General features: G+C 57.9%; 1 protein-coding gene across 4 annotated transcripts in view; it reads right to left on the reverse strand.

Moving 5' to 3' along the window:
* Nucleotides 1-26,345, reverse strand: part of SH2D3C (SH2 domain containing 3C) — a 30,503-nt gene extending 4,158 nt beyond the window's left edge. The window contains exons 1-7 of one of the 4 annotated variants that reach the window (XM_079112896.1): nt 23,998-26,345; nt 22,029-22,506; nt 12,518-12,557; nt 5,375-5,503; nt 4,015-4,469; nt 2,467-2,591; nt 523-1,058 (exon numbers count right to left, since the gene is read on the reverse strand). In XM_079112896.1, coding sequence (XP_078969022.1) covers nt 523-1,058; nt 2,467-2,591; nt 4,015-4,469; nt 5,375-5,503; nt 12,518-12,557; nt 22,029-22,506; nt 23,998-24,034 — 1,800 coding nt within the window. In that variant the 5' untranslated portion in view covers nt 24,035-26,345. Of the gene's footprint in view, nt 1-522; nt 1,059-2,466; nt 2,592-4,014; nt 4,470-5,374; nt 5,504-9,327; nt 9,477-12,517; nt 12,558-15,043; nt 15,525-20,286; nt 20,441-22,028; nt 22,507-23,997 lie in introns of those variants that run through there. The other 3 variants (XM_079112898.1, XM_079112897.1, XM_079112899.1) reach the window with 3 other exon arrangements.
* Between the last annotated feature and the right edge of the window lie 1,205 nt (nt 26,346-27,550).

Below are 27,550 nucleotides of genomic sequence, written 5' to 3' on the forward strand. Positions count from 1 at the left end.
AACCAGATGGCAAACCCCTGGCCCAGGGAGGGAATGGGCTTGCCCAAGGTCACACACTAGGCCTAGAACCTTCCTCTTTCCTGCCTAGCGCTCTTCATGGAGCAACATCTCTCTCTGCCTTGTCTCTTTTCTCTCTTCTGCAGCTCTGAGACCAGTGTCACCAAGTAATCTGCAGAGCTAGAGCCTGGAGAACAGAAAGACCTGGGGTCCTTAGGTGGCCAAAGAAACTAAAAAGCAAAGACCGGGCAATGACAATTTATGGAGAATGCTTTTCCTTATTTGTCCACAAGGGGGCGTGGGGGCGGGGAGTCCGGCTTTCCCTTCCCTGGACACTGAGGAAGGGCCCCAAGCACCCGGGAGCCAGTCCCAGTGTGATTCAGAACTGCTCAGCTCAGTGCCAAACCGACATCTGGAGCAAAGAAGAATTAAGGGAATTTGGGAACCAACCCCTCACCAACCTGACTCATCCCAAAGTCAAGGACAAAGGTGTTGTCCCCACCCCAGTCCACACCTAGCACCTACCAGGCAGTCAACCTTGGTGACATGCCGGGCCAGCGTCCGGGCATCCACCTCAGCCAGCAGCTCCTTGACCTTGCGCAGAAGGCCCACCTCCAGCGGTCGATTTTCTTTGGGGATCAGCAGTGATTGGAAGGTGGCTGGGTTGAAGGAAGAGGTGGCTTCTACAACCGGGGCTGTGAAGGCCTTGCCCTGGCCCCCCTCGGGGACCCCGTTTTCTGACAGTTCCTTTAGCCTTTCTCCATAGCTCCTGGGCTGCCGGTTGGCGGCTTCGGCTGCTGCCCACTCTCGGCTGCCCCGGGTGGGGGGTTGGAGTTGGCAGTAGTGTCCGGAGTCTGGGTCGCTGTAGCTGCTGAGTGACGGGGAGGGGGAGGCCTTGCAGAGGGTGTGGGAGGGGCTGGCATGAGGGCCCCTGTCTGGCTCCCCAGGGGGCTTCGGAGCACTTCCGGAACTCAGCTGGGGCTCACTGGAGCGGCGGGCCACCGGGGAAGCAGGCAGGGCTGTGGCAGAGGGGGCTGCAGGGGCGGCATGGGCGCGGGTGACTGCAGAGAGCGAGAGAGGGGACTTGTTAGCACAGCTCCCAAAGCAAGGTTCCCCATCCCTGCTGCTAAAGAAGGGCTCCATCCTCCACCTGGGAGGGATGTGCCCCATTCCCCCTGGCCCAGCAAGTGCGGGCAAACTGGCCAGCCCGCGGGGATACTCCAGAGCACCAGGGTGGTGGCGTGCCCATGCCCTCACCCTGCAGCTGCCACAGCTCAGGGAACCACACAGCTACCTGGGGGGAAGCTCAGCGCTCCTGCAGTGCACTGCGCCACGTGGAATGAACTGGCCGTGTGAGCTACTGAGTGCGTGTTATGTGCCCAGGGCTGGCAAAAGGCTGGACATACACAGGTCAACAGCAGTAAAAGCATCATAAAAAATCAGAGATGAGGGGCTCGGATTGTGGCTCAATGGCAGAGCACTTGCCTAGCATGTGTGAGGCACTGGGTTCGATTCTCACCACCACATATAAATAAGTAAATGAAGTAAAGGTCTATCAACATCTAAAAAAGAAATCAGAGGTGAGAAGCCAGGTGTGGTGGCACACTCCTGTAATCCCAGCGGCTCAGAGGCTGAGACAGGAGGATCAAGAGTTGAAAGCCAGCCTCAGCAATGGTGAGGCACTGAACAACTCAGTGAGACCCCGTCTCTAAGTAAATTTTTTTTAAAAAGGGCTGCAGATGTGGCTCGTGGTTAAGCGTCCCTGGGTTCAATCCCTGGTACCAAATAAAAGTCAGAGGTGAGGGCTGGGGGCATGGCTCAGGGGTGGAGCACTTGCCCTTCATTCGTTAGTTCTAGCCCCAGGACCCCAGCAAAAAAGAAAGAAAACAAAAATAAAAACCAGAGGTGATACATACTGAGAGCTCTTACTGCCTACACAATCCTTCTTTGCACACTAATCTATGTTACCCTCTCAACATTCTGTGAAGTAAGTACTTTTATGATCCTTACTCTGCAGATGAGAAAGCTAAGGCTCAGAGAGGTTAAGTGACCTGCTCAAGGTCACCCAGCCAGCAAATGATAGGAGCTCAGATTTCAACCTTGACCTGGAGGCCACTTGACTATGCCACCTTGCATAAATGATTTATGCCATCAATCATTTCTGGTAAGGAATTTGAACACTTGGAGGTATTACTTGGAAGGCAAGTGTACAGTTGCGACAAATTTGATGGCCCATATTTTTGGAAGGATTTGTGAGGAGCACCCTCCGCTCAATCCCTAGTCCCTGCGAGGGCGGGGCAGGGCGGGAGGCATTGAGTAACAAGCCATGGAAATGTGAGGTGTCAGCGTCAGGAGTTCTGCCAGGAGGGCGTTAGAGCAAGTGCTTGCAGGGCATCGCTCAGGACCCCTCAGGACGCTCGGAAACGGCGCCCCCAGGCCAGACCCCCCCACCCCCCCCGCAGGCCATACCGGTGCTGTAGGCAGGGGAGCTGGGGCTCTCGGAGACGGGGGACAGGGGCGAGTGCAGGTCTGGGATCTGGTCCATGCTGAGCGCACAGCTGCGGATCGAGTCCCGAGGCGGGGGCAGTGACGTGCTGTGGACAGACAGTTCCGTGAGCAGGAGCCCAGGGGGCGGGGCCTCGGCTCGCCCCTGAGCCTCACAGGCAAAACGGGTTTGGAGATTATCCAGTTCAGCCTCTTAACGGACAGGTACCCAAACCGAAGCCGGGAAGAGGAAGGGCTGGCTGGGCAGTCCCTCTGGCAGAGGGTCCCCCAACCAGCACCACAGGGCCCGCCTCCTCTGTGGCCCCCACAGCATCCTGCGACCCTCTCCAGCCCTGCCCGCAATTCCTTTTCCCAAAGCCAAGACCCACTTCAGAGGACAAGGCTTGGGGGTCCCTGGCAGAGCCCAAGGCCTTTCGACTCTGTGTCCCTAAGAAAAGGATGGGAAGGGATGCATGGGCCAGAACCCTGCTAACCCACAACTACCTTTATACAAATTAGACATTCTTGGGGCAGACAGCCCTCACCGGTGCCCTCAGCAGGATAAGCAGAGGGCAGCATAGATTTTTTTTGTCCTCCACTGTCCTGTGTGGAGGGGGGTGGTGTGCAGAAACCTTTGTGCAGTTCACAACCTGCACAACTGTTCCCTTTCCTGGGAACCTTACCCAAAGATCCTTGGAGAACTATCTGGGGAGAGGGAGTAGCAGGAAGGGTGGGGAGCCCGAGGGAGCATACTTTGCTCTGGACGCCTTGAGTACATGACCCGTAGATCCTGGCATTATTATGCTCACTGGTTTCAAACCACAGACCAGGTGGCTGCTGCCCTCAGGGTATCCATCTATCAATTCCTAGGTGGGCAGTGCGCAACCCAGGTCCAGGGAGATGGGGCCATGAGGGCCCAGCCAGTGCTGGTGGCACGGAAGAGCAAACCTCGTTGCAAAGAGCCGGAAAAGCCACAGAAATTAGGGGCACAGACTTTGGAGTGAGCAAATTTGAAACTGGGTTCAAATCTTGATCCTACCCCTCCCCAGCAGTGGCCCGCCCCTCTCTAGGGCAATTTCCTCACCCGGGCCAGGCCCACTAGAGCCTCAGAAACCATTAGCTGCTATGGCATTTCCTGGGGTCCAGGGCCTGGACTTAACCAGCCCCAAGGGCAGCCAGGTGTCATTCAAATGTCACTGAGAACATTCTGGTTCTCCTGCAGCAAATTCCACACTGCAAAGCCAGAGTGCTACTTGAGCGTGGGCCCTTTACAGGTACAGGCACCAGGTAAGGAAGGAGGGCTGGGGTCCAGGACACCCGGCCAGCAAGCAGCAGAGCTGGAACTGGGATCTGGGTCTTCTCCTGCAGACCCTCTGTTCCTGCCAAATTTCCTTTTGCGCCCTGCACACTGAGGCTCCAGGAGACAGCTCACCCAGCGTTGCATGGCTGGGCCCCCCTTCCCAGCCAGCAAGCTCACTAGGACACCCCCTTTCGACAGCTGGGCAGAATGCCTGGTGCGGGGTCCTGGCTGACCTGCTGGGGCAGCCATCGCTGCGGGTGACCTTGTCAGCGGTGAGCCCGTCCGTCACGGTGACACTGCGCCGCTTCATGTGACTGCCCTTGGGGCCCGAGGGGCTGGCTGGGCTGGCAGCCTTGCTGCCGCCCTGGCCCAGGCCGTAGCTGGCCTCGAGGTAGCGCAGTGGGAAGGTGCGGTTGACCGGGCAGTAGATGATGGCCCCGCTCTGCTCCGACACCGCCTTGCGGCTGCCCACGTGGTAGCGCACGAGGGCGGGCACGTGATCGAAGCTCTCCTGCTCGAACAGGTACTGGATGTGCGTGTAGCTCTCGCCCGCCTTCACCACCACCTTGTTGATCTTGAAGTGCAGAGCCTGGTTGCGCCAGCGGCACGTGAGCACGTAGTCGCCCAGGCTGGTGAGCGAGTCCCGGATGAGGAAGTCACCATTGCGCTGCACCAGGGTCTCGGAGACCTGCGGGGCGCACAGTTAGGTTGGGGTGTGGTGGGGATGGAAGAGGGCCAGACCCGGGGTCAGGGACACAGTGGCTGGGTGCGTGGCTCTAAATCTGAAGCTTGGGACCAGGGGCCCAGCAACCCAGACTGTCAGCCAGGCAGAGAAGCAGCTTGAGGGAGCAGACCCAGAGTGGAGCTTGGTGCCCCGTGTGTCTGGAGGATGAGGACTTGGAAGCCACTCTGCCTACAGGGAACCCTGAGACGGGACAGGCCTGGGACCCAAATCTCAGATCAAGGCAACCCCGTCTCTGTGACTTCCATTCCAGGGTGTCATGGCTTCCCATTCCCAAGTCTCTGTGCCCCAGACCCAGGGCCATATCCTGATAGGGAAGCCACCACCTCTTCTCTCTGAAACGTTGGTGACCAGGACAGAGCCTGGCAGAGTTGGTACTTGGCTAATATTTGTGGTGTGAGTGAAAGAAGGAATAGGGGATGTATTAGCCCCAGTCTGTGGCTCATAAAGTCACCTCAGCCCAGGAGCTCAACTTGGTCAAAACCAAATAGCCAGAGATGGATGCTCATTAACCAAACACACAAGCGCCTGATACACAGGCCAATAACAATAGAAACAACAGCAAGGCCAAGTTCACTGAGCTCAGACATTACTTAATTTTCACAGTGACTCTTTGAGGTAGATACTATTATTATCCTTCACTTTATAGATGGGGACATTAAGGCTCAGAGAGGTGAACCAACTTGTTCAACATCACATAGTAAATGGAAAAACTAGACCTCATCCCAGTCCATTCAGATTGAGCTTGTCAAGCAACAGGTCAGGGACTCTGGTGGCCAGAGCCAGATTTGGGCTGGCAGAGGCAATGGGGGAAGGATCCAGGGCTGATACCCAAGCCCAGGCCCTCTCACCTCTCGAGGGATGCGGCCATGGTACCAGGCATGGCTGCGGAGGTCTGTGCTGCTGAGCTTGAGCTCTTCCTCCAGTTCCTTGTGCAGCTTCTCTGGCGATGAGTCCAGGATGTACTTCTCCTTGGAGAACTGGGTGCAAGACAGTGGGAGTCAGCACCCAATTCAAAGACCCTCTCTTCCCTTCCTCCAAACTGCACCCTGCCCAGGGGGATTCCTTCCATCCAGGAATTCTGGGAATAATAAGGTCTGGGTGTCAGAAAGGTTCTTACACAAGTGTCCTTATCCCAGCTGGAGCAAAGAAATCCCAATTAACTCCTCTAAGCCTTGCCCACAACATTCCAGGCCTTGTGCTGTGTGCCAGGGCCAGAGGTGGGGATAAATAATCCAAGCCCTGTCCTCAAAAAGCCCCTAGGCTTGCCAGGCATGCTGGCACATGCCTGTAATCCCTGCAGTTCAGGAGACTGAGGCAGGAAGACCACAAGTTCCAGGCCAGCCTCAGCAATTTAGTAAGGCCCTAAGCAACTTAGTGAGACTGTCTCTAAATAAAAAAACAGAAAGGGATGTGGCTCAGTGGTTAAGCGCCCCTGTATTCAATCCGCAGTAGAAAAAAGGGGGGGGGGGGAGTGGGAGAAAGAGGAAAAAAGAAGCTCCTGGGTCCAGAGGTAAGAGCTGAAAGCAGCACTGGAGCAGAGTGCAGTCAGCACCATAGTGCTGGACAGCGGCAAGGGGCCGGCCGCTTCCCTGCAGGAGATTGCAGCTGGGAGAGGTGATGCGCCTGCCTGGGAAGCCTTCCTGGAGGAGACGGCGCTACAGGAAGCCTCGTGGCACACCAGGAACAACAAACACATCTCGAGGTGAGGGGAGGGAATATTTCTACAGGAGGATCTGGGAGGTCAGGCCGCAGGTCCCCCAGGCAAAGGCCTGGGGACAAAAGCAGAGCCGGTGGAAAGATACATCCCGCGGAGCACGGAGGTAGGAAGGCAGCCAGGGGCAGGGGACAGCGAAGCCACAGACACCTTCAGCTCCCTCTGCATTCCCCGGGGCCCTCCCCTGCATCAAGCAGGTCTGGTGGAGGAGGAAACCGAAGCCCAAGCCGGGCAGGGAAGCCCAGGGGCACTCACTGGAGGTAAGGCCCAGGGTTCTGCCCTTCCACCTGCCCTGGAGTTCCTGGTTTCCCAGTTGCTGTGACCTGAGGTTAGATGTTACCCAATCCCAGGGGCCCTAAAGCCCAGGGGAAGGGAGTCCTCTCCAGGAGCACCCCACAACAGAGTACAGCCCGACTCTGCTGTGCCACGAGAGCTGTCTGGGCCCCAACTTCTTCCTCAGTGAAAAGGGTATGAAGAAGTTGCTTCTCCTCGTGAACAGGGTGAACCGAGGCACACCACAGAGCTCTGCAGCAAGCACACAGGCGTCCCGGTCACTCGAGGACGTGGGACGTCCCTCCTCTCCCCTCCCTCAGCCCCAAGCCCTGAAGATGGCTGCTCTAGCACAGGCGGGACCCAGAGCTGACCAGCAGGGGACAGATAAGAGAGGGTAGCAAAGGTGAGTGTTTCCCCAGGACACCCTGCTCTCCAGGGTCCAAGGGCCTGCAGTCCACCTCCAGCCTCCTCAGCCCCTCCATGGACCTCAGATTCTCACATGGCACCCCAGATCCACCCCTTCGCTCCCACACTGCCTGGCTTTACCCTGATCCACGCTGCTCCCTGGACAGCATGATCCCCGCTCCAGAGTCATCTAGAACCTCCCGCTCCATTCACGTTCATTCCACATTGACTCATCTCACACTCGGTCTTGTGCTGAACTAAGGCTCCAAGATGACCAGGACGGCCCTCTGCCCTGGGGGAGTCCATGCAGATACCGACAATCAATCCCAGGTCCTCAGAGGTGTCCCAAAGTCAGGGCCAGAACCAGGGATCCCTTCCCTGACCCCATGGGGAGGCCTGCAGAGGCCTGGAGGAGCAGAGCATGGAGGGGGCAGGGAGGAGCTGCAGGAGGGGGCGGCCCAGTCTGCACCCTGCAGGCAGAGCCAGACCTGAGGTGGGCGGCAGATGGGAAAGAAGCTTCAACAGGGCTGAAAGTAGCAGGGGCGGTTGTGGCAGGGCAGCAAGGCTGTCCCAGGCAGCCAGGGTCATCCAAAGGCCACAGCAGAGCCACAGAAAGATGGGAAAGGTGGGGCAGGTTCAGTCTAGTGTTTCCCATCAATGGCTGGCGGGGTGTGCCCTGGGGAGAGGGTGCAGGGGAAGGGGTGTTTAGGGGGCCATTGATGGAGTGTGGGGAAAGAGACCTGGGTCAGAAAGCAGTCTGGGTGGAGATCCTGGAGGATGCTGGGACGCTCTGAGGTGGGCCAGTCTGAGGCAGGAGCATTTTGGCAGTGCACTCCAGGGACAGAGGTGAGAATGAGAGGTTCATACAGATGCTCAGGGCAAGGGTGGGGCCTAGGGATGGCAAGTCAGTGCATCCTCTGTCCATGTGGAAGCTGGTACCCCACAAGGGCAGCGAGGACCAAGGCTGAGCTGAGATTTGGGCCTTTTCATCTACCCACACTTCCCCCAGGGGTCCTGGGTTCATGGGGACCCCTAGCGTCCTTCCTCACGCCACACCAGACCCAGGAGGGAAAAGTGGGAGATGCAGAGAAGAAGAGAACCAGTTCCTGTCCTTCTGGGGGGTCTTTCCCCTTGACAGAGTATGCACTGGGAACCTCCCCAAGTTCCATGGCTGGAGCTAGCGGCACATGGGACAGAGAAGGGGAGGCGGCTCCGTGCTGAAGACCTGGTCCAAGATTTGGCCACAGTGTGACCTTGAGCCAGTCACTTTCCCTCTCTGTGCCTGGGTAGCCTCCATCTGTAAAAGGGTTCTGGGAGACTGGGCTCCTCTTTTCTACCCTAATCAATGGCCAGAGGCAGTTTGGGAGGGGACCAACTTGGTCCTCCCGCACGCCTAAGAATGGGAAGATTAGGGTCCCTGTATTATCCTCCTCACCCTCAGCCTGGGGGTCCCCAGCTCCCAAGAGTTGGGGGGGGGGGGTTGGGGTGCGAATGCAGCATCCCTGAGCTCGGTGCACTGCTATTGGCCAGAGATGATCTCACCGCCTCCCGGCCTGCGCACGCCTGATTGGCCAATGCCGGGATGCTGCGCTCCGCTGCCGGCGGGGCCGTCATTCAGGCGGGCTCAGAGAGTGTGTGTGAGCTTGGGGGAGCGCAGGGGTGACGCGCCCGGCTTCTCCCAGGGGACCCGAGAGGCAGGAGCGCGGAGACCCCCGGTCAGGGTCGTAACCCCTTCCCACCAGCCTGCGCCCACCAACCCCGCTCTAGCTCTCTAGGTATCCCAACCCCAAGCAAAGCCATCCCCAGATGATGCTCCGCAGAGAGGCGGGGTCCGGGTCCTCCCCTCCACCCCCTTCCGTTTAACCCTCTCTCCGCCGCGGCGCGGTCCTGCGCTGCCCGGCGAACTGGGCTGGGAGACCCGCACCCCAAGCACGCCCGAACCCACCTCGAAGGCGGGAGGGCGGCGGTGCTCTGGTCCCAGCTGTGGCACCCGCAGCGTCCCCCAGCTTCCTGCGCCTCCTCAGCCTCAGACCCCAGCCCGGAGCCTCGGGTACAATAGGAAGCCAGGTTGCCGGGGTCAGCCGCAGGAGGACCGGCAGGGCTGCAGGACCGCAGGGCGCCGGGGACCTCAGCTCCCGGTGCCCCTGCCCCAGCTCCGCGCCGCTCCTCCTGCGGGGGAGGCAGGACCGACGCGCAGCCCCGCAGCCCCGAGTCCCCGAGCGGTCGGTCGCTGGACCCTCGCCCCGTGAGCGTCTGGGCGCCCGGAGGTGAGGCTGGGCGACCCGCCCCCTCCCTGCCCGCCGCCCCCGCCGGCTCCGACCTGCCGGGCTGCCGCTCCGGGCTCTCGCGCCGGGCGGAGCAGCCGGGGTCCCGGCCCCAGAGCCCGCAGGGGCCGAGCAGCCCCCTCACCTGCACCTGCACGAAGGAGCCGCGGTAGAAGCAGCAGGCGGCGGCCGACAGGGCGCTCCACAGGCTGCACCGCTCGGTCATGGTGCGGCCAGCGGCCGGGACCCCGGACAGTGCAGGGGGCGGCGGCCGGCGGGGCAGGGGCGCGGGGACCGACCGGGCTGGGCACCGGCTGCGCGTGCCTCTCGGCGGCGCGATTACCTCATCGCCTAGTCGGGGGAGGAGCGGGGAGGCGGGGCGGGGAGACCCCACCCTCCAGCCGGCCGGGCGGGGAGGGGGCCATTGTTCCTCCCTCCGCCGGCCCCCGCGCCCAGCCCCTCGCCCCCCGCGCGGGTCCCGCACGCTCACGCCGCCCGGAGCCTGGGGAGCCGCGCCAGCACCTGCCGAGGGGGCCGTCAGCGGGGGCGGCGGGATGGAGTGGGGACTCCTGGGCCGGCGACGGGGGGGTTCCTGCCTCCCCCAGCCGCTGCACCTCTCCGTGACCGGGAGCGTCCAGGGACTTCGAATTAAATCATATCGAAAGCTGGAAAAATCCCTGCATGTATTTGGCCAAATCCTTTGTGGCCTCAGGAAATCTCCCAGACCAAGATTTCTCTCTCTGATTGGGAATCACAGGTGCACAGAGCTAGGAAGGCTCAAGGGTTAGAGGCCACCCTGGGTTCAACCGTCTCTCTCCTAACTCCTGGAGCCGCCACCCCCAGCCTCTTCTCGGGGAGCCCCATGCTCCTGCGGAGAATGTATCTGGTAAACAGCTAGTACCCGAGCGCCTGTTCCGACTTCACAGAACTTTGTAAGTGATAGCTGCGCCGAGGCATGGTAAACTGTCAGGCACACAGTAAGTGCTCAGTTAGTGCACGCTATTGTTTCAAGCTTAGTGCCTCAAAATCTGGGCTTTTTGTCTTAGGATCATGGTCTCTCCAGTGAAAAGGGAGCCCTTGCTGACGTTATCAGTCTGGCCTGGTGTCCAAATCTTAGTGAACTCAGGCAAGTGAGTTCACCTCTCTGGATCCTGGAAGCTTCTTTTCTGTAAATACACCTGAAACTCTGAGCATGGAGCATAGAACTTTACAACCTTGGAATGTTAGAATCCTTGCCTTAGAATTCAAGGGTTCATGTCACCGTTTGGGAACTTTGGAGCTCTGAAAGCTGACTCACCCAAGATGAGGGCCTGGGGAAGGAAGAGTTTTATAGACTATTGATCCCAACCCTTGAAGGAGGCGCGAAAAATAAAACCAACACTCCGTTGACTTTAACCTCCAGGGAACTGTTCAACCAATGCAGTGAACAGGTGTCATTTCTTTTATATATATATAATATATAAATATATTATATATACACACACATATATACATATATATATATATATATATATATATATATATTTAAAGCTACATTTTAAATTCCACAAACTAAAGGAAAAATATAAAGCTAACAGCACTCACATGGATCTCAGCACCTTGCCAGGCAGCTGGGACTTGTGGGTGCTGAAACATGTCCCCTGTGCCGTGCCCCTCCACTCTGCCCTGCTGGCTTTGGTTGGTTCCCCTGTGGCCCCTCCCCTGTGGTATAAGAGACTAGAAGGGGAGTGGGGGTGGGCATGCTGGCTCACCCCACTGGCCTAAGACCCTGCCTCTGCCTGGGCCATCTTCCAGCCCTTCCCACCCATCTTTGTCTCTCTCTAGCCTTCCATCCAGGGAGAGATGACAGGGAATGTTGCTGTCCAACTGCAAGGGCCTGGCTGCCCTGCTTCCTCCTCCAGAAAGCCTTCCTGGATTTCCCCTCACCAGCTCTGCCCGCTCTGCCTCAGTGGAAAGTCATCCCCTACCTCGGGAGCAAACTCTGCGGCTTCCTGTTGGCACTGCTGGTGGTGGTGGAAGCACACCAGGGTCCTTTCCCATCTCCACTCCATGCTTGTAGGGTGATGCCTGCCCTGCTTCGGGCTCAGGGTCCCCACTGTGGGCATGAGCTCACTCGACCCATACCCACACCAGGTTGGAGACCCCATAGTTATCCCATTTCTCAGGAGCTTACGCTGAGGCTTAGACAGGTGAAGTGCATGGCCAAAGTCAGTGGCAGATCTGGGATGAAAACTTGGATCTGATGGATTGCAAACACAAGCCGAAACCATTGTGTAACTCTGTCCTGTCCCCACCTGGACTGGGAGCCTTGGAGGGCAGGGCCTGGAGCTCCTCTTTGCCCTGGGCAGTATGCTCAGTGCGCAGCATGAGGCCTATTTGAGGTGGGTGCTCTGGTGCTGAGGGTCAAGGGCATTGTGTTGTTTAGGCATCCAGCTCGGTGCGATCCCACCTCTATCCTGTATCAGCTGTGTGGCTGTGGGCGAGTCACTGCACTGCTCTGGATCTCACGTTTCCCAGCTGCAGAGGATGCATAAAGGCCTTCCCTGCCCCATGAGGAAGGAAGAGCTCAAAGACCGCCATCACCAAAGAACGATTCTCCACCAGGGCCCAGCAGCACAGGGTCTGCACAGGGCCCAGCAGCACAGGGTCTGCACGCACTAGGCCCTCAAATGTTATTTACTTAGTTAGTTTTAGTTTAGTACCAGGGGCGCTTTGCCACTAAACCATATCCCTAGCCCTTTTTATTTTTTATTTTGAGACAGGGTCTCACTAAGTTGCTTAGGATCCCTCTAAGTTGCTGAAACTGGTCTCAAACTTGCAATCCTCCTGCCTCCGCCTCCCAGGTCCTGGGATTACTGTGTGCCGCAAGCCTGGCTCAAATGTTGTTTAGCACCACTGTTGCTATCATCGTTATTTCAAAACAGCATCTTCAACATTCCCGAGTGCCCAGGGCAAACCAACTCACGAGAGATGTGAGCGGTGCCCACTGTCTTGATGAAGATCCCAATCATCCCTTCCTGCTGCCCCTCCCAGCACCCACACCCAGCAGATGCTCAAAGACTGGGTGCTATCAGACCCTGGGGGCCCTGTCCAGCTGGCAGGTGGGAGGGGTCTGGTGGTAACACACCTCTGGACGCTGCATCTGGGGCCAGCAGAGAATGATGGCAGACTCAGGAAGAAGCTGCCGAGAGGGAGACCCAAACCCAAGTGCTGCGATCCCCTGACCCCTCCCCTGGGAACAGGCTGTGAGGTCTGGCTCCTCACAGGGCTACCCTGGGGAAACAGGCTCTGACCCACCAGTGTCCCCTGACCACTCGTAGGGCAGCTCCTCCTACCTTCACGTAGTCCCCACCAGCCTCCAGCTCTGCAGCGGCCCTGGAAGGAGAGAAGATGGTGAGTGCTCCCAGCCCAGCTCCGGCCCCCAGTTGCCAGCCTCTGCCCACCTGCCTGGTCCTCAGAGGCCCAGGGGCACATCCTGAGGGCAGCAGGCCCTGCAACTGAAGCATTGCTGAAGCCTGCCCGCCTGGCTGCTCCTCTGCTCTCCCACTGCGCCGCCCAGAAGGACAGCCTTGGCCTCTCAGAGCCTGGTTTCCCGTCGGTACATCAGGAATAATGACGGCCCTGCCCGATGGAGTTGCCCAAGGACTCAGGGAATGATGAGTGCCGCCTGCTGTGCACAATTCGGGTGATATCGTGAATCGCTGTCCTCCCCGTCCGGACACTCACTGTCCCAGTCTTCTTCCCCGCTCCCTGCCTCCGCCTCCTCCTGATACCCCACTGGGTCCCTGACTCTACACGCTGGAGGGTGCCGGCTGGGGCTGGGACCACTCCTGCTGACCCAGTGCAGAGTGACCCCTGAGGGGTGGTCTGGCACACTGCAAGACGCTCTGGGGACGGCAGGTGCAGAGGTGATTCCCTCCACCTTCAGAGGCTGGAGGGGACGTTTTCCAAGTGCCCTTCCTGGCGAGGAGCACCGCACGCCCGTCATGGCCTCCAGCGCCCTCCCTGCTGAGGCCCAGGTGCCCCCGGGCTCCTGCCGCCATCTGAGGGCTTCTCCAACTTTCACCTACCAGCAGAGTGCTGGCCCTGCCTGCCCCGAGCCCTGGCTCCCGCCCTCCGCCGGCCATCGGGGCTCCCCAGAGGCCACGCCCAACCCACCAGGAAATGCGGCAGCTGCCCCTTCCAAGCGACCCCGACCACTTCTCTGGGTGTGTCCTCCTGGCCCCTCCGCCCTGCCTGGACCATCCTGGGCTCCCCCTTGGAGCTCAGGACAGCGCCCCCGCTGACTCCCTGTGTCCACTGTCATAGCCGCGGTCCCAGCAGACCTGGGTCTCACAAACCGCCCTCTCTCTCTCTTTAAGATGGGGTCTTGCTACATGGCCAAGGTGGCCTTCCACTCCTGGGCTCAGGCGATCCTCCTGCCTCCGCATGTGGAACTATGCCCCGCTAAAATTCTTTATTGAATCTACCTATTTAGTGTGCTGGGGATGGAACCCAGGGCTTCATGTGTCCTAGGCAAGTGCTCTGCCACTAAGCTACACCCAGCCCTCTCTCTTGAGTTGACACTCCCCTCCATGAACACATAATTCACCATTCAGATTGGAACTTCTCTCTCCTGTGACAGGAGGAGGTTTGCCTTTATTATGCTTCAAGTAGGTGTAAACTGGGTCATTTCTTCCCCACTCTCCAAGGTCCTGTGGGGTCTGGTGGTGCCTGACTGCCTATCTCGCCAACCATCCAACATGTCCTCCTTGATCATTCTGTCCCTCCTTCTGTCCCAGCAGCATCCACCTTCTTGGTAACTCATTCCTGCCACAGGGCCTTTGCACCTGCCCAAATGCTCTGTTCAGAGTACTCTTCCTCCAGATCTTCATGTGGCTCCCCTGTCCCCACTTTACTCAGGGCTCTGCTTAAAGTCTCAGAACACCTATCTCCAACCATCCCACCTGAAAGAGGTCCTTGCCCTGCACTCTGCCTCTAACCCTGTTTACCTTCCTTAATTTTTCCAATCCCTGCCTGAAATGACCACTTTACATTTATTTGCTAACTGGAAATCATGGGTCATTTTGTCCCCCTGGCCACAGAGACCCCACCCCCAGGGGGTGCCTGGTACCTGTAGGGGCTCAGTAAGTGTTGCACTTGCTTAAAGGAATGCCTGAACAGCAGACGGCCCCGGCCATGGCCGTCGGTGCTACTCTATCAGGCTGGGCCCTGTTCTCAGGCTCGGGAAAGGTCTCCGTGTGCCCATCTGCACGATGTGGAGGGAATGTGTGCTCCAATATGGAAGCCTGATGTTCAAGAGGAGAGGAAGCAGGGCTCAGAGCTCACAGGCTCCCTCCAGCCCCGGAGGCCAGGGGCTTCTCATCAGGCAGCTCCCATTCCATCTTGGCATTCTGGGGTTCCTTACTAACTTTCCCTCCTCTAAAGTCCTTCCTGACAGCTAACCATTGTCCCTCAGCTGCAGGCTCCTGTCCATCCGGCCGCAGTGGGAGTGAGGTGGAGCAGGGGCCTCCCCGCCCCCTCCGCCCACTCTTCCCGGGTGAGGTGTCCCATCCCAATGTTTCCGGCCATTCAGGCCCGGAAATCCTCCCACTGCTGGGAACAAATTGCCCAGGACACTGGGATCAACCCAGCTTCCTCCTGCTTCCTGTCCACTTCCCCTTGAGCCCTGGAGCCGAAGCAGAAGCTTGGGGATGGGGTGCCCAGCAGGGATCGCCCCTTGCCAGCAGTGAGGGGGCCAAGGAAAAGGCCCAGGCTGGGAAACCAGTTCCGAGGTGTCTGCGGCTCCACCGCCTCGCCCTGCCGCCCGGCCACACTCCGGGATCCCCAGGCACGATGTGACCCTGTCCACTCAGACCTACCGGCATGCCTGGCCTGCACCACTGACCTCCCTGCCGCCCTGTGGTCCTGTGACTGCCCTAGCCACTGCCATCCTGCTCAGATGCCAGCCTAGGATCCCAGCAACTGGGGGGCCCGACGGGAGCGTCGCGAATTTCGAGGCCAGCCTGGGCAACGTAGCAAGACACTGTCACAAAATGAAAAGAAAAAGGCTGGGGACGTAGCTTGTGGGTGAGGGGCGGGGCCAGATCACCTGCCCTGCCCCGCCCACAGCCCGAGCCCCGCCTCCAGCTGAGCTCCGCCCCCACCAGCGCCCACCCCCTCGGGGCTCTGCGCTTTCCGTTCCCTCTGCGCGACTTTGGGTCTTCACTAAAAAGTCCCCTTCTCAGTGAGGCCTCCCTGCCTGGCCACCCCGTCTGTCAGCAGGCCCTTCCTACCGTTGTCCCGCGCCCCTGCTGAGTCTGCAAGTTTCTGGGCTTTCATCCGACTCCTGACTGGTTCAGCCCCAGCATCCATGTCCCGTCTGGTACAGGGGTTGGTTTCTCTTCTAGAAGAGTGGGGAGCCCCAGTAGGCACCCAGTTTTTTCTTTCTTTCTTTTTTCTTTTTTGGTGCTGGGATGGAACTCAGGGCCTTGTGCATGCTGGGCAATTGCTCCCCATGGAGCCACGCCATACTTTTCTAAGTGAATTAAGGTCTCAGCAGCTCCCGCATCTCTAGTCCTCCTTCCATTCTCATCTCCTCAAACTTCCTCCAAAGAGCTTCACTCCCTGCAGCCTCAGGGCCTTTGCACATGTTCCCTCTAACTGGACCATCCTCTGTCCCTTATGACCAGGGTAATTCCTACTTAGCCTTCACACCTCAATTTGCTTAGAGATTTCTAGAACACTGTCCCTATCATTATAATGATGAAATCCAGGGATCAAAGCATCCATTTGTAGAAACTCAACTCCATTAATTAATTAATTAATTAATTTCTTATTTTATGGACTTAAAAGATGTTTCCCTCTGATCTTAGTGGGGAAATCAATTAAATAATAGTGACAACTGAGCTAAAACTGGCCCATTAATCAGCTGCATTAATTATTTAAATAACCAGCCCTTTAACTGCCTGTATTAACTGATTCGTTCTGATAACTGATACCACTTATTGCATACATTAGCTTAATTAATTGCATTAATGAGCAGTAATTAGAGCCCATTATCCTTTATTTCCCTAGTGCATGTTTAAGTCTGGACTTCACCTTCAGGACCTCTATCCTGGACTCCTCCACCCTGGGATCGGGAGTCTGGCATCCTGCTCCACCCTGGCTCTCCTCACAGGGACGGTCTCCATCCCTGTCCCCAGGCGTGTTTCCTGGGACCCTCCCCGGTGCCTCAGCTTCCTCTTGCCCACAGCCCTGGCTCCCTCGGCTGCAGCTCAACCCCCTCATCTGGGGAGGGGTGCACTGCACCCACCCCAGGCTCACCCCAGGAGGACAGCACAGGCCTCCCTGGTCCACCTGGGGCCCTCCTGCTGCCCAGCCTCCATGAAGATTTGTCCTGCTGCCCGTCTGGGGGACTGCCCTGTCCTTCGTGCTGACCTTCTCTCCCATGGCAGAGAAATGCTAGCACTTTGGTGCTTAGGAACGTGGGTGAAGAGAGCAGGTGAAAGCCCTGTCCCTACAGGGAGGGACACTGGCCACCGGGCCTGTGGCTTCCAGTTGGAAGGACCTGGGTATTAGCCCCTGCCCTGCCCCACCCCCAAGAGAGGCCACTGTCTTCCTGGTTGGGGTGAGGTGTCCAGCCAGAGCTAGCCTGGGCAGGGAGGGCAGGGCGGCCATTCTCCCGGGGCTTGGATGTCCTGACCGGCTGAGCCTCATAGGGCACAGCACGTGTTGAGCGTCAGCTGATCCGTGACCTCGAAGCTCCACTTCACAACACAGAAAGAGAAGACCGAAGCTTGGAGCTTGGCCAGGGACATGGCTGCTCAGATCAGCGCCCAGCCACCCCGGGCAAGGGCTCTGGTCTGCGGCCCACACAGGGTGGGCTGCCCTAGAACCCAGGGGCTGCCCCTGGGGACACGGGCAGAACACGGGAAGAGGGCAGAGAAAACAGCATTCCAAACACACAGGAGCCCAGCACCAGGTCAGAAAGAGGAAACGGGCAGAGGACGGAGGACCTGGGGCTCTGGAGAGGCCTTCAGCTGGGGTGGGAGCTGTGACCTGCAGGCCCCCTCCTGGCTTCAGTCTCCCCTTCCAGCATAAGCAGTTTCCATCCACTGGCACTTCCTCGGTCCAGGCCCAGGAAAAATGCTCTCCCACCATTCCAGGCTTCAGTGTGATCCTGTGAAGCAGGTGCTACTCTCGGGCCCAGTTGACAGATGGGGAAACTGAGGCTCACAGAAGGGAGGGGATTTGCTCAAACGGATACAGACAGCCCTTGGGTGTCTGAGCTGCTGAGGGTCCTGATCCCTGTCCTCCCTGGTCCTCACCCCACACAGTCCAGCAGCTGTGAACAGGGTCCCCTGAGGTTTGGGATGTGGCTGCAGCTGGGGGTGGTGAGGACAGGGGGGGACAGCCCATCTTTCCCAAGCAGGCCCAGTTCCCACAGACCAAGGCGTCCGGGGGTCTCGGGGACTGTGAGAAAGTTCCACAGGAAATGAGAGCCAGGAGCAGCTGGGCCCCTTCAGAAGACAAGGACCAGCCGCCCAGGGAGGCTGCACAGGCAGGGCCCGCACGCCCGCCCCCCCCAGTGGGTAATCGCTACCAGATGCCCGGCAGCTGACGTCACTCTGCAGGGCCGAGAGGGTCGAGGGACTCTGGGGAGAGTTGGGAATTCTTGGACCAGAGTCAACATTCCAAAAGGAAATGGGGGGGGGGGGGCAGGTCCCAGCCCGTTCTTCGTGCCTGGCACCAGAGGGGCTCCAGGGGCAGTGAAGGTGCCCCACTCTACCTTAGGGTGCCACCTGGTCCCAGTCTCAATGTCCCTCCAAACAGCTCCTTTAGGAGTGGTGGCTGGGGACCTGGGTCTTGGGGGGCAGGGAGCAAACGACATTTGGGTGAAGCACCAAGAGAAGCAGGCCGCAGTCAGATTCCCCGTGGGGAGAGAGAGGTCCTCTTCAAACAAGCCAGGGCTGGGGGTGTAGCTCAGTGGTAGAGCCTGCCTAGCAACACACACACATACACATACACACACAACAACAACAACAAAACAAAACACATGCACTCAACACAATGGGGCCCTCCCCTGATCAAGGACAGACATAGCTCCCATATCACTGAGTCAAAGCCATGTCCCTGCTGGGGTCTCCCAGGTCCTACATTATTTAAACCATTTCCTCTGCTATCTCTTCCCACTCTGTTCCAGTCACTCTGGTCTCTGCTGTTCCCCAAGAATGCTTGCACCTCAGGACATTTGCACATGCTGTTCCTGCATCTCCTTTGTTCCAGCATCACTTTCTGAGACTCTTTTACCTGACTAACCTTCCTATATTGCCACCACCAGTTACTTCCCCCATTACCAATTTCTTCACCGGATTTTAAATTTTCCTGGTAACTCTTTTCTCCTCTATTTGCCCTTATAACTCCTCTATCTGCTTTACCACCCGGCTTCCCTGCACTGGAATGGGACTCAGTGAGGGCAAGGTTCTGTCTGCTGTGCTCACTGCTGTCTCTCCAGAGCCAGGACAAGTCTGAGGCATAGTAAATATGAAAATGCACTACAGTAAATATTAAAATGAATGAAACGCCAACTCCACTGAGCACATGATCCCCAGCATGCTATTAACCTCTTCAATGCCATCATCTTACAGAAAGCCACCTTTCCAGGGCATTAAGGAAAATCATTTGAAATAATGGTAGAAAAAGCTTTGAGATTTTTACTTGCAGGAGGAAAAATGTGGCTCAGTGGTTAAGATCGTGGGCTTAGGAGCTGGTCAGGCCTGAGAGCAAATCTAGGCTCTGATGCTCAAGTGGCAACTCCAGGAGAGTCCCTTCTATTCTCTAGCCCCCCCACCTCCTCACTGGCAAGGCGGAGCAGCAGAAGCACCTACTTCCCAGGTCCCCTGGGTGCTTGCTCCTTGTAAGCAGGATGGTGATGGACTCTGGAGGACCCTGGCCTGGTAGTTCCTGTGGGGGTGGGGGGGGCATGCTGGGGCCCCCTCCCCCTCCAGGCCTCACTTCTTCTTTAGGGACACTGGTGAGGGAGGCTGCCAGGGCTCTCTGCTGCTCTCTGCCAGGGCCCTGCTGCTTTCCTACAGAAGGCTGCTGGGCTGTTTGGGGAGCTGAAGGCCCCTCCTCCCCTCTTCCTCCACACCCCGCATGATCTCAGCAGGGAACAGGGCACCAGGAAACTCCTGCTGCCTCACCTCTTCCCCTTCCTTCCTCCAGCCCCAGGTGCACCCTGCCTCCCAGGGGTCGGGGGAGGGATAGTCTCCCCTACTCATGGGGCAGCCACTGGAATGACACCCTCCGAGGCCCAGGAAGGGGGACCCCATCTTGCTCACCGCCCATTCTCAAATGCCCTGCTCTCCATGTTGCATGGCCTTGCAGAGCCCATCTCAGGCCCATGTGGGCTACTGGGGAGCGGGAGGCCTGGGGCAGGCAATCTAAGACCCCACAAGGAAGAATGCTCCCCAGGCTCCCTGGCACAGGGCTAAGGTTCTGGGACTCTTAGAGAAATGCTCCAGTCCCTGGAGGGCAGGTGCGACACTGGGTCGCAGGGCACCAGGAAGGAGCTCAATCTAGCCTGCCAATCCCTCCCCCCAGGACACTTTGGGAGATGCAGGGCAGAGTCTCTCCACTTCTTTGGTTAGCTCCAGACCAAGCCTGATGCCAGAGGCACCTCCAGGACCACGGGCCTCTGCCCGCAGGGAGAAAGGCATGGGCTGGGCTGGGGACTTGGCACTCCAAAGGTTTCTCAAGACCCTTCTCAGAGCTCCAGGCTGGGCAGGGGAACGCGTTCCCAGTGGGTAAGGGCATGGGCTAGATGGTGTGGTCAAACCCTGGTTCTGACTTCCCCTAGCTGAGGCAAGCTGCAAGCGAACCTTTCTTTCCTTATCTACAAAATAGGGGTGACAAGAGTATCTCTCTGCTAGGACTGTCTTGAGGACAAGATGAGCAGATGCTCGGCCTGCGAGGAGGCAGGGCAGGGGACAGAGTCACACCCAAATAAAGCTGACTGAGAAAATTCCAAGATGCTAAACCCACAGCCGGGTCTGTCAGCTGCCTGCGGGGCGCGATCTCCCTCTCAGACCACTCCTGTCCCCCGCCGGTCCTCGTCACTCACCTTCGGGGCCCCAGCGCGGGGCACCTTCTGCCCACTGCAGTCATGTTTCTCCGCGGTCGCAGCGGAGCCCGGGGACCCCCTCAGTGCGGCGGCTCCCGCCTTTCTCAGGCCACAGAGCTGAGGAGCTGAAAGCGGGACTCTGGGGGCGGGGCCTGACATACAGACCACGCCCCCGACACGCCCCTCCTCTGTCCTTTCCCACTCCAGGGCTAACCCCCCTCGGCAAAGGACCCGCCCCTTGGTCCCGCCCCTCTGCCTCTCTTGCTCCGCCCACTGCCTGTCAATCAATGTCCAGGGCCGGGAAGGCCACGCCTCCCTGAGCAGCTCGCTCCCAGAGCGGCCTCCCCAGCTGTTAGCCCCGCAGCCTGGGAAAGCCCACGCCCCTGGACACGCCCTCCTCCCCGCCCCGCTCCCGCGAACCAGTCAGCGTCCGGGGTGGGAGGGACCAACCCCCCGTGGGCGTCTCAGACCTGGGGTGCCGGAGAACGCCCCGGGATCTATCCTGCGGTCTTCCCTGATACAATCATTCCTCCTCCAAGTCTGAATGGAGCCGAATTTAGGAGGCAGCCAGGGATAGTGGAAAAGCATTAGTTTTATTAATCATAAACAGCATTCCCACTTAGTGCGGTGAGCCAGGAGCTGTGTTAAGATTTTTCGGGTACGTTTTTCTTGACTCCTTACTACAGCCCTACAAGGTGGGTGCAGTTGTGCCATTTATCAGGTAAGAAACTGAGGCTCAGATAGGGGAACAGAATTTCCAGTCAGGCAGCCAGTAAGAGGCAGACACAGATTCACTCTGCAGTTTTACAAGGTCCTACTCTTCACTAAACCCTGGCCTGGACTCAATGACAGCTCAGCACACAGACTGCGCTAAGTGTCCCTGGGAAAAGCCACCAAAAAAGGGCTTGGACCCAGCCCTGGGGTTTGCCAGCTTGCTTTTTTGTCTTTATTTCAACAATCACTGCTCACTGATGTGGTTTAGGAAAAGACTGAAAAGCTAGAGACTCCTTTGGTTGGGGTTGAGGGACCTCCAGGGGTCTGAAGTGCACAGCCCTGGTGTTTTGAAGGTGCTGGGTATAATGCAGTGGACGAGCAACCCCTGAAGGCAGGCAGATTCCTGCTCAAATACCAGCTCCACATGGCCTTGGCTGAGTCTCAGTTTCCCCATCTGTACATGGGGCTAACAATAGAGTTTTCAGTGAGATAAATGCTTATGAAATGGAAACTTTTATCGTATTATTACTATTTGCATTTTTGCATGAAGTCAGCTCACCCTATAACCAAGTTAAGTTACAGTGGCTTTCTAGACCCAGTGGAGAAATGTCGTGTAGCAGATCTGAAGGTGGTGATTCATGTGATTCAGCAACAGGGTCTTGTGCCCATCTAGCAGGGGAGGACCCTGCTGGAGGGTGTCAAGGGTTTTAGAGTCAAGAGACCTCAGTTCACATCCTAGTTGCAACTTGAGAAATGTGCATCCTGACCAGGGCATGTGACTTCTGCTTCCTGAATCTCACTTTCCTCATCTGTCATATGTAAACAGTAACAGTATCTCCTTGCAAGTTTTCTGTTGAGAATTGGTTATAAGTGAAGGGTTTAGCACAGTGCTGGGTTATCCTAAGCACTTTGTTAACATGCAGTTTTCTTCTTTTGAGCACAGATGTTGGTGTGGGGAGGCCATATTAGCAGGAGGCTGGAGACACCTCCTTGCAAGTTCCCCCTCCCCTGGCCCTGGGAGTACCTACCCTTCTGGGTGCACATCCCTGGGAGCTCGCTCCTCTTCCATGTCTGCCATAGGGTCCTCAGGCTTTCTCATAGGGTCTGCCTCCACTGCTGAAAGGTCAGGTCCCACTGTTGAGGTGTCCTCCAGGGGGGCATCAGCACCCCCTATTGTCCCCTTGGCTGCTTCCAAGCCTGGTGGGTCAGGCAGAACTCGAGGGACCAGGTGGGGCTCAGGACCCACTTCCTGGGCCTTCTGCACAACCCGTTGGTCCCGAGTCCTCTTGATGCTGGGACGAGGCATGGTACCCATGTGGCTATACATGTCACTAGAGCGGGCATAGGCTGGAGGGCTCTTGGGAACTGTCACCATGTCATCCTGGGTGGCTTCAAAGGTGTCAGACTCCAAATGGGACCGGATACTGATGGGGGTTGAAGACCGTCTCAAAGTGAAGGACCGAGGGAGGTTTGAGAGACTCCCAAGGCCCTTGAACTTGAAGAACTCTGGCAAGGGAGAAGGGAAGGAAAGGGAATTACTGGCGATGCCAGCAGTAACATGACAGTAAAAAGTACCTGTAGTTCCACCCAGTGAGGGTCCCAGAAGGTCTGGGGGCTTCACTGACACCCCCTGTAATCATTCTCACACTCTCAGAAGTGGGAGAACATGGCTGCTTTGGAGTCAAAGCCCTGGACCTGAATCTCTGTTCTTTCATATCCAGGCTGTGTGACCTTAAGCAATCACTTGATCTCTCTGATTCCCTTTATGCACATCAGTAAGACAGGGATTATAGTACCAACCCTCTATGGGGTCACACAGTGGCAGTGAATTCTGTATTCATGTGTGTGTTAGGTCGGGGAGGGGCGTGTCCAAGCCACTCTGTGCACATGGGGTGAGGTTGAAGGAAGAGGGGGAGGTCACTAGCCCAAGGGTCTCTGTCTGTGGTTCTCTCCTTCCTGTCGGCTGAACCCACGTTCCTGACTCAGGCTACAGTGCTTGGGTGATACCATCTCCCCATTTCCGCAGGGGCACACAAGCATGTGAGGTCGCTCCTTCCTCCCCTAGCCATGGGACTGCCCCTCCTCACAGCCACCTTTGACTTCCCTAAGGCTCCAGATGAGCAAAAGGAAACTGGCACTTCTACTTCCTGGGTGTCCTCCACTGCTCAAATCCGCACACCCACACTGGAAAACAGGTAGGATGCCCCCGTTTGACAATAAGGCCCAGAGAGGGGAAGGACTTGCCCCCAGTCACGCAGCAAGGCCCAGTGCTCTGCCTCTGGGTGCGAGTGCTTGGGGCGTTCTTTCCACCAGGCAGCTCTGCGGACCACCGAGCTTGCGCCAACTTTGTCTTTGGGCACCAGGGATCTGGACGAGATGGTAGCGGGGGCAGGGAGGAAACAGAGGCCTGAGTCCAGGGACTGGGACGGAGCCTTACTGCATAGCCAGCGAGGTCCAGGTCAGCCTCGGCCTCAGTAGTGCCATCTGTGGAAGGCAGGCACCCACCCCTCCCCCACCCCGGTACAAAGGAAACTGAGGGGGACAGGAGAGGCTTGCTGGACCTGGAGGGCAACCCGTTAGGGGAAGAGACAGAGCAAGGGCGGTGTGACTCCCTGGGAGCCGATGCCAGGACTGCCCGCCTCACCGCTGGGGGCAGGGGACAGCATCCCACGGCTTCCCACCTACCCTCCATGCCCTGGAAGGGGAGGGGTGTGTGGAGGTCCTCTGCCCAGCAGGGAGGTCGGAGAGAGCCAGAGAGGAGCAGAGCCGGGACTGAGAGGCAGGGTGGGGGCACACAGGGACAAAGACCGGGACGAGAGAACAGAGATGGGAACCAAACTAGCTAGAGTAACAGAGCCTGGACAGAGCGCAGTGTGGTGACCCTCTGGAGACGGACAGAGAGGGATACAAAGGGAAACAGGAACGAGACCCTGAGAAAGGCAGATCCGGAGTGAGGCGGGGCGGACAGACAAGGGACCGAGGACAGCCCACACTCACTGAACTTTTTGCTGGTCTTCTTGGGCCCCTCTGTCATCTTGGCGAGGCTGTGCAAAGCCACCAGGCAGCTGGCAAGTGACCGCTTGAGGCTCTGGACATGGAGTCGAGGTGTCTCCCTGCCACCCCTTCCCCTTTCTCGCGCCCTCTGCTTCCTCTGTGTATTTTTAAACCAGCGAAACTCCCACAGCCCCACCCTCCTACCCTCAGCAGGGGGCGGGGGCTGGGGCCTCCCCGAGTCCGCCTCCTCGGCCTCAGCAGCAGGGCAGGGGCAAGCTGCAAGCCCATGGGGCCTGGAAGGTCTGGGGAACAAGCCACAGGCTCTGGGAACAGAGCCCACTGGGCTGAGGGCCACTGGGGACCTGGCATCCACTGTCAGGGGTCTGGCCCACAGGCTGGGATGGCAAGGGGACAGGGCTGTGTGCAGGCCAGCGTATTCTAAACCTCGGTGCCCAGGAGATGGCCTGACAGTGACAAAGACAAGACTGTTGTAGCCTGGGTAGTGATCGGGGGCCACTGGATCCAAGTTCAAGTCTTGCCTGGCCACTTTGTTGCCATGGGATCTTAGGCTCACCTATTCCCACTCTGTGAGCAAGGAGGGTTTGCAGTGCCCACTGCACAGGGTACCCTGCAGCAAGCAGCGGCTGGCACAGGACCAGCACCTGCCATGGTCAGTTTTTCCAGTCTGGTGGAGCCACAGGGTGACTCGGTCTACCATACCCATTGGACAGAAATGGAGACACTGAGGCACAGAGAGGGAGAGGGATTTCCCTAGGTCACACAGCAGGTTGGTGGCACAGGCTGAGTTGATTTGCCCTTCAGATTCCTCAACCACGGGATGATAATTTATTACCTTACAAACTTCCCGTGTGTGGGGGGGCGGGGGGGGCAGAGCAGAGATGAGGAAATGCACTCTCCCACATACAGGTATCTCCAACCCTTGTAGAGGGTATAAGCAGATGCTGGGGTTCAGCAGCTTCAAACTCAGCTCTGTGCAGCTGACAAGTCGGTTCCACCTCTGAAGCCTCAGTCACCAAATCTCTAGAATGGGGACAGTGCAAGGGATGCACTCAGCCAGGAGAGGCTTGGAATTCTTTTTTTCTTTTAGTGCTAGGGTTGGAACCCAGGGCCTCCTGCTTGCTGGGCAAGCACTCTACACCTGAGCCACATCCCTAGCCCCAAGTTCTGTATTCTTATTCTGACCCCCAAGCTGGCTGCTGTGGTTGTGAGAGGGAGCTAAGATCAGCTGGAGCTCTTCTTCCATCCCCCATAGAAATCATGCCCCGCCCACCAAAGTCAAGTCACCTGGAATTGGAAGCTGCTCGTCATCCGTGCCTGTGGCCTCCCCAATCCCTTGGTAGCTGGATGATGGTCCTTGGAGGAGGGAGGGTCTAGGGTGAAGAGGAACCCAAGGCCCTGAGAGGGAAAGGGACACAGTCCTTGAGACCATGGCAGCAGGGTCCTGCTCACAGACCACTGCCCAAACGTTCAAGTGAAAGAACAAAGTTCCCGAGCCATGGACTTGGGGGAGGAGGAGGCTAAACTCCAACCACTGCCTCCGAGCACTGAGAACACTCCAGTGCAGAGCTAGAAACCACCAAGATCTTCATTTGAATCCACACAGCAGACCCCTGAGACAAATTCTGGTCCTGCGTCTGTTTCACAGATGAGGAAACTGAGCCTTTGGAGCAGGGGACTTGACGACAGACAACCAGGTGTCCACAAACTCTCACACTGCTGCCCCTTCCCATCTCTGGTTGCTGACAGAGGGGCCTAAAGCCTGGTAGGAGCTGGGTGGCTTCTTAATGGATGGCAGAGGGTGGGTCACTGGCTCCTCCCAGGGACAGTTACAGTGCAACGTGGACTAACTGCTGAGCTGTGGCACCAGTCAGTGCTGGCTTCCGGGCCAGGTTAGCTCCTGACTTGCCGCGTCATACATAAGAGACTTTGCCTTTCTGGGCCTCAGTTTCCTCATCTGGGGAATGGGATCCCAGCGGGGGCTGTGCTGGGCTAGGCCTGGCAAACTCCGGTGAGCAGGCACGTGGTGTGGGACCTGGGAGTCCTGGCCACCGAGAGGCTGTATCGCTGTGGCAAAGGCGCTTTGTCAGCGTGAGGGCCAGCCTGCCGTTGGCCAGGGCGCCACAGCAGTTGCCGGCATCCCCAGGAGAATGAATGGGGCTCAGTGTGGTGGCTCCACTGAGCTCAGAGCCCCCTTTGTGCTGCCTCAAGTGGCCGTTAGGAGTGCGGCCAGAGACCTGCTGGCGGGTGACTGTCCCACAGGCCCTCCTCGGCCTGCGCGGGAGGCCAGCTAGGCACCAAGCGTCCCCCTCGCTGCAGCCTCTGCCTCCGCTAGCCCAGCACCCAGGACACCATGCGTCTCTGCCTGGTGCAGGCCTCTGACTCCACGAGTCCCTCCAGTGCCAGCTTGAGCTACGTGCTCCCAGGAATCCGGCTCCAGTTCCACTTTCCACCTCCCAGCTCCTCTTCCCCAGTCTGTGACTCAAGCAGGGACAATGAGGGGGCTTCTGGAGGGGAAGGAGAAGACAGGCCCAGGGAGCAGACGAGTACCATCAGGGAAGGGAAACCTGAGTAAAAGGCTTTGGGTCCAGCCAACGGGAGTCCCCACCGGCATGACCTTGGGCAAGTCAGGACATCTGAGATTCTTTTTTCTCCCACCAGCAAAATGAGGCAAATACAGCATCTCTCACAGGATTCATAGCAGTGAAATAAATGTTTGTGCTGAGAGTACCATTCCCATCTCATTCATTGTGTCTCTATCTGCACATTCCAGACAGACCCCGAGCTTCCTGAGACGGGACTGGCCTTCCCCGTTCACAGTGCCCCTTCTGTGGGGCCGTCCTGTAGGGGCTCACCGGTGCTTTCCCTGGCTTGACTTGGTTGCCTGGTTTTGGGGACAGTAGGACAATGTAAATGACCCTGGACTTTGAGAGCAGAGACCCAGCATTGAATCCAAGCTTCAGAGCTTCCTGGCTGTGTGGCCTTGACCAGGCCACTTCACCGCTCGAAGCCTGTTTTCTCTTTTGCCGTTTGAGCCCCATAATAGCAACCTCCTAAGAGGGACACTGTCCAGTATCAGGGAGATGACACAGGGCCAGGCCCAGAGGCAGCAAAGCTGGTGGGAGCAGAACAGCCACGACTGGACAGGGCCAGGGGTGTTGACCAGCCACTCTGTCCCCTGTCCCCCTGTCCACTGACTACCAGCAGCCAAGCTCCTACCCCGCAAGCCTGTCTTCCTCTTCCCCTCCACATTCTCTCACCCCTTCCTGGCTGGGAGAGAAAAATACAGGACCCAAGAGGCTCCCCTTCCTGCCCTGTGCCTCAGTGTCCTTGTTAAATGGTGGCAGGACCAGAGGCTCTGGAGGTCTGGTCAGCCAGCCAGTCAACAAGCATTTGCTGAGGACTAGTCACATGCTGGGCCCGGCCTTCAGCCAATCCACTGGAGCAGGCAACGTTCCCCTCCAACCAGCCAAGCAGAAGCCCAGGGGTGGGAAATCACCCAGGGTTTGCCAGCCTTGGCGATCAGAGACTCCAGGCC

This window comes from Sciurus vulgaris (assembly GCF_902686455.1).
Source record: "Sciurus vulgaris genome assembly, chromosome: 15".
Lineage (NCBI taxonomy): Eukaryota > Metazoa > Chordata > Mammalia > Rodentia > Sciuridae > Sciurus > Sciurus vulgaris.